The sequence below is a fragment of the Trichomonas vaginalis genome, chromosome V (assembly GCF_026262505.1).
Source record: "Trichomonas vaginalis G3 chromosome V, whole genome shotgun sequence".
Classification (NCBI taxonomy): Eukaryota; Parabasalia; order Trichomonadida; family Trichomonadidae; genus Trichomonas; species Trichomonas vaginalis.
The window spans coordinates 30,910,766-30,924,161 of NC_067207.1; the positions used below are offsets into that span (position 1 = coordinate 30,910,766).

Genomic DNA, 13,396 nt, shown 5'->3' on the forward strand with positions numbered 1-13,396 from the left:
AGAAAGGCGTCATCGAAACCAATCCAAAATCCTGGTGGGTTTGTTTTTTTTGGAACCTGAACCAATTTCTTTATCTGCAATAAATTGACCTTCCATTTTATACGTAATGAATGTATTGTAAAGGTCCAACATATTTTCACCAGGAGGTGAGAGATTGAATGTTACCCATGTGTTATCTTTAGCAGTTCCAGGTTGTGATGGAATCTTTGCGTCAGAATATTTTCTATTAGTGTCACCAATTTGAACTGCATTGTCTATGATATCGAAATATGAGCGAATCTGATGAATATGCTCTTGCTGGAGTAAATTCGTTTAACTGTTCGTTCTGCATGTATTTACTTCGGATAAAAATATCTATTTACTTCATTATTCTCACTCTTCTTCTTTGGCATTCGTGGTGGAAGTTGTTTCTTGACATTTTCAATGAACTGTACATTCTCTCTTTTGTCTCAACTTCTTTTCACTGGTGGGTCAGGATTCTTTGACTCGGTTTGTTTTTCAATGAAATTCACGAACTTTGCAATAAGCTCTTGGTTCGTTATTGAAAGAACATCTGGCTTCTTTCTTCTTGTTCTATTGACTTTTCAGTTTGAATAGAAGGTTTTATATGGGCTTCACCCTCGGTGCTATGCACCTTAATGTTGTCACTCTCTGCATTCGCTAATGGAACCTTTCTTTTTCTTACGTATATTTTACCATCTTTACTCTGACTTACATAATAGAAAGGATGTTGTATTCCTCTTGCGTCATTTAATATAATAGACTCTCGCTCTGATTTTGACAAGCTCATTTTACATCGGTTAAAGTTTTAATTTTTGTTTTTTATCTGCAGTCAAATGACTCAGACAAGTCCTACGGACAAGACCCAGGGGGTCATAGATGTTGAAGCATTGAAGAAAGAAATTCGTGAGCAATTTTATCCGAACTGAAGGAACAAAAACAAGAACAAAGCCAGAGAGACCAAAGAGAAAAACTTAGTGAAAAACAACTTGCTGCATTAGCTGCTGGAAGACAGAAGAACCCACGTTTGCTGGCGAAAAAAGCTAGAGAAGAAGCAAAAGCTAAGAAGCTGAAGCAAAGAAAGAGTAAATTGGTTTATTTTTTATCCGAATTAAATGTATAGACAAATACCTTTAACTGTTGCGTTCAGTAGTGAAAAACCCTGACGTCAAAATAAGGGGAACAGAGTAACTAAGTATTTCTTGAATGTATGCAATGAGAACAGAGTACCTTGGAAAATATTCGAACAATATTTCATTAGCTGTTGGTTTTGGTGGTTCTTCTGGAGTTTCTGTTGTTTCAGTTCCTTCTGTAGGTTCTGTTGGAGTTTCTGCATCTCTTGACTTCAATGCTCTTGCTCTCAAAGACCTAAATGTTAGAGCACCGGGTTTTACAAAGGACTTTATAAATGCTTTAATAGTTCCTGGTAAGTTATTGTTAGCATTAAGTAAGTTCCTTATGCTTCCATCATGTACGTCCATAGCACTATGTAAAAAATCTATACTTTTCTTGTAGTCAGCAATAGACTGACTGTGATTTTTTAAAGATTTGTCAATACCTTTAAGCCAATCTTCATGCATGTCTGATACTGAGCCAAGAATATCATTTGCTTCCTTTAGTGTATTTTGTGCTTGTCGTAAAGTATCCAATCCCGTACGTGCATTGTTTGCTATACGTCTTACAGTATCTATTTGACTCCTTGTTTCTTGCATCCAACCAGATAAAGTTTTAATAGTATCCGAACCATTTGAAATGAAGTTCAAAGCATTTTTAACGTCATTTAAAACTTCTTCACCAAGTACCGCCCATATCTTTCCGATTTGGTATTGAAGAACTCCATATGAAGCAGCTGTTAAACCAGTATTTATAAGGTCCCATATCCATGATTTAGCAGTTTTTCCATCCTTTCCATCCTTTCCATCCAAACCGTTTTCGCCTTGAGGTCCTTGTATTCCTTGTATTCCTTGTATTCCTTGTATTCCTTGTATTCCTTGTGGTCCTTGAGGTCCGGTGTCACCCTTCTCTCCTTTCAGTTCATCTTTATGTTCGTTATAATATTCTAATGTCATAAGGTGTACATCATTACTGCTACCAGCAACGCCGAGAATTTGTTTCTCATTCATGACTAAATTCTTTAGGCATTTAATGTTGTCGTCAAATCGAAAGCTCTTTAACAATTCAATGAGAACATTTAATACTTTCACTAATGAGGCATCTACTGTAGAATTTATATATTGCACCGTTCCATCATTTATGATGGGAACCTTGCTTGTTGTAATGAATGGGTCATAAGTGTTAAAAGTATCGAAATCAATGACTTTTTTAGTTTTTCCATCGTCAATGACTAAATCATTGCCTTCAATGGTTAAAGTTGAGTTTTCGTTTACTAGTTCATGTGCTCTTCTTGCTTCATTTGTTTCATACGCATATGCAGCAATAGTCATATTTTAATGAGAATAAAATGTTGTTCTATTTGCAAAGTACAGACCCAAACGAATACGGGACAGTAAAGCTACAAACAAACTTAGGTCTTCAGAATGAAGCGCTTGCTTTCAGAGTTGTTGACTTCAATACTATCGCAACTTTTGTCATAACAGATGAAACAGATTTCATAGAGATTGAAATAGATGACAAAAGAAGTGTTGTAACATTTCCTAACAGAGCCGAGTACAGAATAGATAAAATTGCTGGAGTCATAGATACTCTCATAAATGAAGAAACTATTGACAACATAGATGTCGAACTCTCTTCTGAGGGAACATTGAAGTTCAGTAGCAAGAAAGAGTTCAAGATACCAAGAATGAGTCATAGAGTACAACTTCTTCTGGGAGCATACCATATGACATTTCCTTTGAAAAGTGTTGACAAAACGATTGAGATGAAATCTGTTCCATACGTATGTTATGGCAATTGTTTATACATTGAGTCTAAAATAGCTAATGTCACAGGTATTTCAGGAGTTAATAGTAAAGGTTCAGTAGAATATAAGTCTTTCTGTTATGAAGTAAATTCAATGTTCATTCCAAACGTTCCTGTCATAGCAACTCATTTAGGTAAATGGGTTCGCATTAGTCCTCATAATTTGAAAGACATGCAATTCAGACTAGTTGACTTTCAAGGAGAGCCTGTAGAACTGAAGGCACCAGTGCGAATGACTGTTGAAGTAGACTTTTTAGAAAATATTAAATGCAACAGCTTACAAGAGAACTCAGAGCTAAAAATATAAAGTATGAATGTTATGTATTAGGTCATGAACTTTGGTTGTTGCTGTTTGATGAAACAAATGAGTTAGTTATGTCAGTCAAGAGAACAGAAAAAGGCGTCAAAGGCGCCGAGCGCAAAGCGCTATATTGTGTTAGTGAAAACTGCACCAAGTCAATAAGATTAGGTTTGCATTATGAAGATGAGTTCGATACTGTTGAAGAAGTTTTGGATAGATATTACAAATTGCTTTAATTTACTAAAACATATTTCAAGCAAAGTTTATATTCTGTTGAAAGTTTTGTATACTCGTTCGAATATTTATACTTAAACTCAACTCCTGGAGTACCTGGTATTTCAATGATGCGGATGTTACCTATTTTCATGAATGGTGGCGTTTGACCACAGCATTCGATTTCAGGGTCGAGATAGTCAATGACACATTGTTTCCCTGTTATTCGTGAGATAACATTTTCAAGGTCCTCCTTTGTTAGAATTATTTGGTTCTTACTTATAAGATTTGTCAAAAGCTTCTTATCGTCTTTGAGTAAAATTGTTTGGTATAACTGAAGAAGGTAATGGTCTACGTTATCTGAAGGATTTGTTTGAACATTTGTGTAAGGGTTGTCGTTGGCTTCTCTTGAAAGAATTTGGTCCAGTGGTGGATACTCTAACTTAACATCTGATGTAGCGTTAGCGTTTGAAGCTGTGTTTAAATTCACGGATTTCAGCTCTGGTTCTTTTTCTTTCAAACACTCTGAACTATAGTTCTTTATGACAATATTGTTTGTCGTTCGTGAGTCAACATTTGATGTTGGTTCAATTGGAACATTAACGGCACCAGCTAAGATGGATTTGCTTCTCATTTCATATAGAATAAAAACCTTTTATATGTATGAAATGAACAATATACTCGACAAGGGTTTGAATGTAAAGCTAACGAATGAAAATATTGTTGAATTCACTGAGACAGGAGCTGTGTATAAAGATGTAGAACTACTGAACAAAAGAGCTAAGGGAAGAAGCAGGAATATGAACAAAGGGTGGAAGCCTATAAAAATTTATGTCAATGATGGCTCAGGAGGTTCAAACATAAAGTATGCAGAAAGTTATAGAGTTTATGCTCTCAAAGGTGAAAAGCCTTCATTTAAGAACAGCTATTCTAACACATATCCTCAAAAGCTAACGGATGGGGAAGTGGATGATATGAATGACAGCAAAAATATTAACAGAAATGGCGACAGAGATGCATGGAATTTGTTTACCATCAGTCAATTGAAGGTTAAACTTTAAAACAATGTTGGTCGTTCCCATGGAATATTTTTGACTTTAATGGTATTAGTCATGATATGAATCTCAAGGTATGAACGAGGAGAGATGAGAGACTTATATGCTTCCCAAATTTCTTCAAAAGGTAATGTTATACCTGACTGTTTCCAAATGAGTTCAATATCATAGCGTGAGAAACCTTGAAAGATAACGAAGTCAGTTATGAGACGTTTTATGTTTAAAGCAAGGAAACGCCATGTTTGCATAAGTATTGCTACAGTTAAGTGGTAATGTCTGACTTTAGTTATGATGTTAGCTAATGGTGAGTCTGCTTTTGACACTAAACCTTTTCCGGCGAAGTCGTCACAAACGAGCAGAGTGTTTGAAGGATACTTTTTGAAGGGGTATTTTGAAAGTTTTGACAGAATGTAGTTTGTCAGTCGTTTCATATCGTAAACTCCTGAGTATTGACGTAAGTGGTGTTTGTCAATAATTCTTTCCATCTCTTCTGAAGTCTTTTGCATTCCTGACTGTATGAACTCTACAATAGCATAATATTTCTCTTACGTCGAATGTAACGTTGAAGAAATTCAATGAGTTCACTGTCTGGAACTTTAACGACAGAGGCTTGAACTTTTGACATAAATGTTTTCGCTGTTGAATCCATAGAGTCTGAAGTTGCTGATATAATGATTTGGTCATAGTAAGAGTCGTTTCCTAAACGCTCTGTTATGAGTATATGACGAATGAGGTTGAATGTCTTACCTGAACCCATCTTTCCACAATAGAAATACACACCATTTGAACAGAACTCATAGTCCTTACTGAAAGGAAGAATGAGAGAACTGTTGAGCTTTTCACTGCTTTCATTCATGTCTTCATCTACGTCATGTATTAAATGCTTCATTTTATCTTCATTAAAAATGCAAGTCAGAAATATTCAGAACATAGCACCGAGTCTAACTGACAAGAGTATAAAGATATACTATGAACACGTTATGATGAAACCTACCAAAATTCAAGAAAGTCAGTATACTTATGAATATCCAAGACACTGGGTAGAGTATGTAGGAGGTGAGAAAGCTATTGAAATAAGACAAGTTAGAAGTATTCCAGCAGGAAGAACAATATTATTGAAGAACTTTAATGTTTTGAGGTATAATGATGAAACAAAGAAGCAAGATAGTTTTCCTGTTGCTGTGTATGTGAACCTAGACACAGGAGATGACATGAAAGTTTTTAACACAAAGCTTCAAACGGTAGTGAGAGAACAACTGACTGCGGAAGGACATCCATTACCTTCAGAAGTTACCATAGTATATAATTTTGAAACAAATGCAATAGATTTTAAAGTCGTCTCTGCAAAGAAGTCAGGATTTACATTTAATGAAGCAGATGTATATTCGAATGAAAACTTCAAAGCTATTGCATGGTTAGATAATGACGATTGCTTTAAGAAAATATTTAAATTCAGTGACTCAAAGATGTCAATAGATGACCTTCGTGGAATGTTACCATCGACGTTTACAGTAGAAGGTTCAGCAGGATTGCTTACAAGATTGTCAATTGGTGGTATTTGGTCTCGTGAGAACATTGTTATAAAATCCAGTATAAGTGAATTTGCTGAAGAATCTATATTATGTCTTTCAAACTACATGTATTCGCCGCCGAAGCATTATAGTATAACAAACTTTGTCAGTAAGTTTAACATAAGACTTGTCGAACCTTCTTCAATGAAAGATGTTGTGCTACCTAAAGATGGAAAGGATGGACTCATTATTGAGATGATTTTAATAGCATATTAAATGAGCTTGTTCTTGAAGGTCATTCATGATGAAATAACTGTTGTAGAAGATGTTAGCAATTGTTCAGACATTTTGAAGCGTATAGATGAGATAAGAAAGAAGTTTATGAATGAGAATGTTTATGTTTCATTGACTTTCTCCAGTAACGAGAACTTTTATGAGATAATATTGAAGAGAGATGATTTTAATATGGTGTAAATGGTAGCTTGGACAGCTTTAGGCGCAATGGGAACAAAAGCATTAGCATTTGGAGCAAAAGCACTTGGGGCTTATGACGCAGTAAATAAAATGAGTGGAGGAAGGGTTTCGAAGACATTAGATGCAAATAAAGGGAAGATTGGAGGCTGGGTTGCAAAGAAGTTAAGATTAAATAAAATAGGGCTCATAAATAAAGCATCCAATTTGGTTGCGACTGAGTCAGAAAATGCTTTAGGAAAGGACGATGAGTTTGCAAAACACGCAAAAGACTTTAATGACCAGATGAAAGGTGAAACAATGCATTTAAATAGATTCGATGGAACTAAAGAAAATGTTTCTTCTCCACCAGTAGTTCTTCCGTATGGTCCCTATGGAATGTATGGAAATCCTTACGAAAGACCATTTGACCCATTGACTGGTGGAAGTAACTGGTATCATTACGGACGAAGAAGAAAGACAGTCAAGTTGGAGACAGACGTGAAGAAAGCAACTAAAAAGAAACCAAGGAAGAGAGTTATAAAGCAATGAATTCAACAGGGTAGAAATGAGGTTAGATATCGGGTTAGATCTAACCTTCTACCCTAAATTTATTTTTGTGCTATGTTTTCATACGTGTGCGGGTGGTGATATCATTAATTTTTTATTTTATTTTTAAGTTTACTGAAATTTTTTATTTGGATGTAAATGACAGAACAAAAGCAACTCATTCGAATTCCACAGTATAACAAACATACATTTAAACATTTATTCTTCCTTCCTGAGCATAACATGTTCTTTCAAATACATCCGAGACCAGTTGACTTTTCATTGACTGTGTATAAAGATAGAAATAGTTATATCATTAAACCATACGATGACGAAGGTAAGTTATGTAAATTGTACGTTAAGAAGTTAGAGAAAGTTTATGGCTTCAAGTATGACTACAATAGGGTTAACACTGATGATGAAGATATTGAGGAAAATTTATGAGAACATTAGTGAAGTCGTTAGTGAGAACGATAGTGAGAACGTTTATTTTTTACATTAGTGAGTTCGTTAGTGAAGTGGTTGGCGGCTTTGTAAATATTTAAGGTTAAATTAGTTTTTGCGTTCATGTTGTAAAATATACGTTAACGGTTTTGTAAAGTGTCAAATTCACAAGTATTGGGTAAGGTGGAACGCAGTGCCGCCGTACCCAAGACTTGTATACTAACTATGAAATTAAAGAAAGGGTTGACTGGTACCATGAACGGACATCGAAGATTTTAAAAACTAAAGCCGATACAGGATGGGTTTCAGGGTGTTTAGACCTTAAAGCCGACAAGAACCATACACATACCATTGCAAATATTGCAAACTTACAAGAAACCTTAAACAGGAAAAGTGACGTTGGACATACACATACCATTGCAAATATTGCAAACTTACAAGAAAAGTTAGATGACAAAGCTGACAAGAACCATACACATACAAGTTTTACAACTGTTGCTATAGAAAATATTGAAGGAACGGTTGAAGAAACTGGTGGGGATGTATTAGATTGGAAACCTCCTAACTTTCCAGAAGGTTTAACATCGGATAAAAACATAACAACGATGAGATACATTAGATGTAGAGATGTTTATGTCATGGAGGATGAAAATAAAGTTAAATTCACTGCTCAAGATTTATATGACAAGAAAGCAGACAAAAAAGAGCTTCAAACATTAAAGACAGAAATACTTCAAACCATTTACCCGGTTGGTTCTATTTATACGTCAATGAACTCTACCAGACCAGAAGTAGTACTTGGTTTTGGAACTTGGACTCAAATACTCGAAAGTTTTTTGTATTGTGCACACACTCCAAAGAAAACAGGTGGAAGTAAAACGATATCTGTCGACAACTTGCCACCACATAGTCATTCTGGTACAACAAACTTTTCTGGCGACCATAGCCACTCATTAAGAGACCACCCATTATACAACTCAGAGTATGAAGCTGGCTATGACGTTTTATCTCCAGATTATAACCATTCAGCAAAAAAGACTTTTCGACAAACTGAACCAGGAGGAAACCACCAACATACTTTTACAACAACATCTACAGGACTAGGTAAAAAATACATGCCACCTTACATGACAGTTTGTGCATGGTATAGAATTGCTTAGTCGTCATTTTCAACTTCTTTAGCATATTCGTCAGGAGTTGTCTTATATTTGTTAGGAACTGTCTTTGAAAGTATACACCTTGAACCTTAACAAGTTTGAAACGAGGTCTGACAATAGTAGTTTTATCTTCTGCTTGCAGTCTGTACATTTTGCCATGTTTGCCTAAAACTTCATAATATTCTCTTGTATACTTTCTTCTATTTTTACGAACACGAATGCGAGTACCTGTCGAGTTCCCATTGTTGTCATAGTCAATAGTATTTTCATATGGGTCGCGTTTAGGTATTTCTATTTTTACTTTGTCACCTTTCTGAAGTTTGAAGCCTGGCATTCTTTCTTGTTTGTCTCTTTTGACTAAACTATTAAATATATAGTCTTTCTCTAAGTCAGGGTTGTTTTTCATTCTTCAGGGAGTGGTTTCCCAAACCTTTTTGTTTACGGCTATTGTAAATATTTAAAACTTGTCTCATCTTTGCCATGGAGAAATGTCTATACTTGTCGTCATATGACATTTCATCTACCTCGCCGCCTTGTGGTTGGTTTAAGTCTCTTAAGATTTTTATACAACTGTCAATGACACCAAGAGCAGAATGGTTTTGGTCGACAATGAAATATTGGTTTACATTTTTTGAACGCAGATAGTTTTTTACATCATCTGATTTGAAAGAACTTTCACAGTCAGATGTCAGTTTTGTTGGATGGTATTTGTCAACGAATATTGTCAAAGCAGTTTTCACATCTAAAATATTTTTGGACTGTAATGGTATGGCTTCACAGTATCTTGTGTTTTGACCAACAAATATTAACCAGTATGGAGGTCCATCTGTTCTAACTCTCGGAATGTTTTCCAAGATATCCATAAACCAAGCATTTGGTGTTGAACTAAAGATTTTTATCATGAGTGCTTTCTTTGTTGCCTTAGAAACATAGGGGTCCTTGTTTGGATTCGTCATTTTTTACCCTATAAGAAATGGGTTTATTTGACGCATTAGCAGGAGTTGCATCCAGATTTTTGCCCGCAGTGGGAACACTAGCCAGAGGTGCATTTGGAATTGGAAGGAAGATTTTGAGTACATTAGGTATACTGAAAGAGAAAGCACAACCTATTATACAAACCGTACAGAAAGGTTGGGAGGTAGCACGAGATGCAGCAAATCTTATTCCAAATCCTGAAACAAGAGGAAAAGTTCAAGGATGGATGGACAATGTAGGAAGACAAGCAGGAAACTACTATAACAAAGCAAATGACTACTATAACCAAGCAGGACACTACATGGACCAAGGTGAAAGATTCTTTAACAGAGGATATAACCATGCACAACAGTGGGTAAACAACAACCAACCTCAACCGCCTCAAACGTGGGGAATGTAAATTTTTTTACTGAGATGAAATGAACAATACAGCATTGAGACAAATGGGCTCAAGATGGATTTGTCGGCTTCCAGCAGTTACACAACCACGTGTTTGTCAAGTCCTCCCTATACCTCAGGAAGTTTTAGACCGACTTAAAAAACAACAACAACCAGTTGAAAACAAACCAAACTAAAATTTTTTACTGAGATGAAATGACCGAAGAAGTTGAAACGGTAGATTTGACACCACAAACAAAAAGTTCAGAACCATTGTCAAAACCTGTCAAAGAACTTACAGATGAAGAGAAAAATTCAATAATAGAAGGTGCAAGGTCTGGAAATACAAACCCTAACTATAAAGTCACTTTTCATAGAAATGGAACGGCTAGTATCTCAAAAAAGAAACAGACTCTCACAAATAAAATATTGAAGTCTGAAGGAGCTTTCGAGACAACAGATGGAAAAGTTTACTTCACTGACCAACAGTTCATTATAGAACATCTCATTGACTTAGAGTCAAAATATTCTAAACTTTACAACAAACACAAAAAGTTGAAAGGAAAACAAAAACAAATGGCATATGATATTTATGAAGATACTAACGACACAACCATACCTGCAAGTGAGGTAAAGTCAGAGGAACCAAAAAGTGACGAAAGACCGATAGAAGAAGGGGAGCCAAAAACTGAAGATAAACCAAAACCAAAGTTTAGTTTCCAAACTAAACCAAGTCAACCTTCATTAGCTGGTATGGGTTGGCGTCAAAGGCTTATGATAGCAGGTGGCTATGTAAAGTAAAGGAAAAACATTTTTTTTATTTTTATAAAAATGCCCCCATATAGAATGGATAGAAAATCTGCTAGAATAAAAGCAGAGTTGCAAAGATATGGTTGGAAAGTTTCGAAAAAGTTTAAATATAGGAAGGGAAGACCCATAAAAGTCTATGACAAACTGGCTGGTCTGACCTACGAAATGGACCTTGAAACAGCACGCGCCAATTATCCAAACAGACTTGAGAGGTTAGAAGAAGAGCGTCTTATGAACTTGCCTTTCGATGTTAGTGAGCCGCAGGTTGAAGGACACGACGGCTTTGCCAGATTCTATTGGAAACATGACGAACAATTGCATCCTTTGAGAAGGAAAAAAGGTAGTGCAGAGGATGGTCATGCTCCCATGGAAAGAACAAGATATGCATATGAGAAGTACCGTGAAGTTAGAAGTCAAATTACATCTGGTCGAACCTTTACAGTAAACTTTGACGAAGGAAAGAACAAAGAAGGCTTCATGGGAGTACTTGCTGCAATTCAAGACGGAAATAAGAAAGGATACAATCTCAGATTGACTATAACAGATTTGGATGGTCATATATACTATGCACATGGCAATGTCACAACAGCTGCAATGCTTCTTGACGCTTTCAAGACTACAAAGAGAGAACAAATGGCTGACTCGGACTCAGACATTTTGAATGCAATTGAAGGAATTGCAAGTGTAAAGTTTGAATGGTACCAACCTAACCCTCAAGCAGTCAGACAACATGCTGGATACTTCCCGTTCATAAATAAGTCTGACATTGACTTGACAAGGTATGGAATTTACAATTCAATTGAAACAATTGTCAATGAACCTTGCATTCTTACATGTCTCAGGAACTCTGGTCTTGTTACAGATGAGAAAATGAAGTATCTTGAGTCATGTGTGAAGACAAGGTACATTCTCAGAGGTCAATTGGCAAAAATTGCACCGTTGGCAAATGTCAATATCCGAGTCAACATACCTACAGCTAAAGGTTCTTCACATGACGACTATGTTGTTGACAAAGACTTACCATGGTTGAAGATTGTAATTGTCCACAACCACTTCATGTTGAACGAAAGTCTTATGTTCGGAAAAGGCAAGTGCAACATTGTCAGAGCTGTAAACATTCTTTTCGAGAAAGGTTTGTTGGAACCAATTCCAGATGACAAGCTGACAGAAACTTTTGTACCAAAAGACGAAACAAACTTTTCATTGTTAGCAAGACCAAAAGTTGTTCCAGACAAAGTTCTAGTACAAAAGAAGTACACAATTCCACAAGGAGTTGGATTGTTCGGATACCAACCTGAACCAGAAGAACTTCCAATGAGGTTGCAAGAACTTCAAGATGCTATAAACAAACTTCCATTGAGACATCCAATTGACGTCAAATTGTATTGGAGAGCTTCTGAGTTAGGTCAGAAGGTTTTATATGAAACAGGTTGCTTCGACGATGTTTATGAGATAACAGGAGAAGTTTCTCAGAAGATAAGAGACTCACTTGAATTTCCACGAACTGGACCCATAGGTTGCGACAAGTTCGACTCAGATGAAAAGATATACTATGTCGACCTTAACGCTGCGTACATGAAGTTTGTCCAATATATTCCGACTGGAATTCCAAACGAAGATGGTGAGTTCCCTGGAAGGAACTATACAGTTGGAAAAGTCATACAACAACTGTATGATATTAGGAAAGCTTCAAACCCCAAACTTGCAATGACACTCAAATTGCTTATGAATTCGACATGGGGATATTCCATTAAGAAACCTCAAGAGATGAAGAGTAAACATTATGAGAAGGTCGACAACTTTGTTGAAAGGTTTTCTCCTTTTGTTTTGAAGTACGAATTCACTCAAGGTCAAAGTGGCTTAGTAACCACATTAAAACCTATTGTCGAACATTGGTCTTACCCTCAGTTCGCAAAGGCAGTCCTTGACAACTACAACAAATTCTTCTCGGAAGTCAAATCGAAAGTCATGGTTTACTATGAGAACATTGACGCACTCATGACGAACGAAGAAGGCTATAACAAACTCATTGAAATGGGTATGGTTGGTGAAAAGATGGGCTGTTTTAAGCTAGATAAGGTATTTTCCGAAGTTCATGTAATATCGAAAAGGAAATATTGGGGCATACTTGAAGACGGCACAGAAATAAAACATTGCATGAAATAAAAAATTTTTATTCGAATTTGAATTTAAATGTGGGAATTCTTGGGAAAGGGTTCTCTCTGTTTGGAAGTAGTATCCAAGGACGCTTGGCAAAGAACTTTATAATGGCTTCCTTCTTTGCATGCTTTATGGCGTCGAAAGGAGTGTTTGTCTGTATTTGAATTGGAATTCCAGTCGAAATCTCGAGAGTCAAGGCAGCCCTTCCAGAAATAGTGGTGAACTTGACCTTGGGCTTCATGACCTTGCGCAAGTAGTCTTTAACAAGCTCGTTAATTTAAATTAGGTAAATTGCCTCATCTAATGGCTCGACCTCGACCATTGCTACTGTCAGAAAAAGTACTGCTACTGTCAGTAAAAGTACTGCTACTGTCAGTAAAAGTACTGCTACTGTCAGAAAAAGTACTGCTACTGTCAGTAAAAGTACTGCTACGAGCAGTAAAAAGGAAAATTTGAGAGGGTTTTCGACGATAA

At 36.2% G+C, this 13,396-nt stretch overlaps 7 protein-coding genes and 2 pseudogenes across 9 annotated transcripts, besides 2 other annotated features; 6 read left to right on the forward strand and 3 right to left on the reverse strand.

Annotated features, from left to right (window-relative positions):
• Positions 1 to 7,667: part of a mobile genetic element that runs on past the window's edge.
• TVAGG3_0433740 (organellar and viral DNA polymerase type B) lies at positions 1,697 to 2,444 on the reverse strand (the record flags this gene model as incomplete). The annotated part of the gene is made up of 1 exon (XM_051233879.1): positions 1,697 to 2,444. A coding segment is annotated over one exon (748 nt), but the record flags the coding sequence as incomplete, so codon positions are not given.
• Positions 3,453 to 4,067, reverse strand: TVAGG3_0433750 (uncharacterized protein; the record flags this gene model as incomplete). Its single annotated transcript, XM_051233880.1, has 1 exon — positions 3,453 to 4,067. The coding sequence occupies one exon, from the start codon at positions 4,065 to 4,067 to the stop codon at positions 3,453 to 3,455; it is 615 nt and encodes a 204-aa protein (XP_051103610.1).
• TVAGG3_0433760 lies at positions 4,491 to 5,344 on the reverse strand (annotated as a pseudogene). The gene has a single exon. A coding segment is annotated over exon 1 (854 nt).
• Positions 5,388 to 6,275, forward strand: TVAGG3_0433770 (uncharacterized protein; the record flags this gene model as incomplete). The annotated part of the gene is made up of 1 exon (XM_051233881.1): positions 5,388 to 6,275. A coding segment is annotated over one exon (888 nt), but the record flags the coding sequence as incomplete, so codon positions are not given.
• TVAGG3_0433780 (protein of unknown function, DUF4107 family) lies at positions 6,474 to 7,001 on the forward strand (the record flags this gene model as incomplete). Its single annotated transcript, XM_051233882.1, has 1 exon — positions 6,474 to 7,001. One exon carries the CDS (start codon positions 6,474 to 6,476, stop codon positions 6,999 to 7,001), a length of 528 nt encoding a protein of 175 aa, XP_051103612.1.
• A 5-nt stretch (positions 7,668 to 7,672) lies between the features above and the next one.
• Positions 7,673 to 13,396: part of a mobile genetic element that runs on past the window's edge.
• On the forward strand, positions 9,994 to 10,149 carry TVAGG3_0433800 (uncharacterized protein; the record flags this gene model as incomplete). Its single annotated transcript, XM_001300637.2, has 1 exon — positions 9,994 to 10,149. One exon carries the CDS (start codon positions 9,994 to 9,996, stop codon positions 10,147 to 10,149), a length of 156 nt encoding a protein of 51 aa, XP_001300638.2.
• On the forward strand, positions 10,169 to 10,753 carry TVAGG3_0433810 (phage tail repeat-like family; the record flags this gene model as incomplete). The annotated part of the gene is made up of 1 exon (XM_051233883.1): positions 10,169 to 10,753. One exon carries the CDS (start codon positions 10,169 to 10,171, stop codon positions 10,751 to 10,753), a length of 585 nt encoding a protein of 194 aa, XP_051103613.1.
• On the forward strand, positions 10,799 to 11,520 carry TVAGG3_0433820 (uncharacterized protein; the record flags this gene model as incomplete). Its single annotated transcript, XM_051233884.1, has 1 exon — positions 10,799 to 11,520. A coding segment is annotated over one exon (722 nt), but the record flags the coding sequence as incomplete, so codon positions are not given.
• TVAGG3_0433830 lies at positions 12,412 to 12,928 on the forward strand (annotated as a pseudogene). Its single transcript has one exon. A coding segment is annotated over exon 1 (517 nt).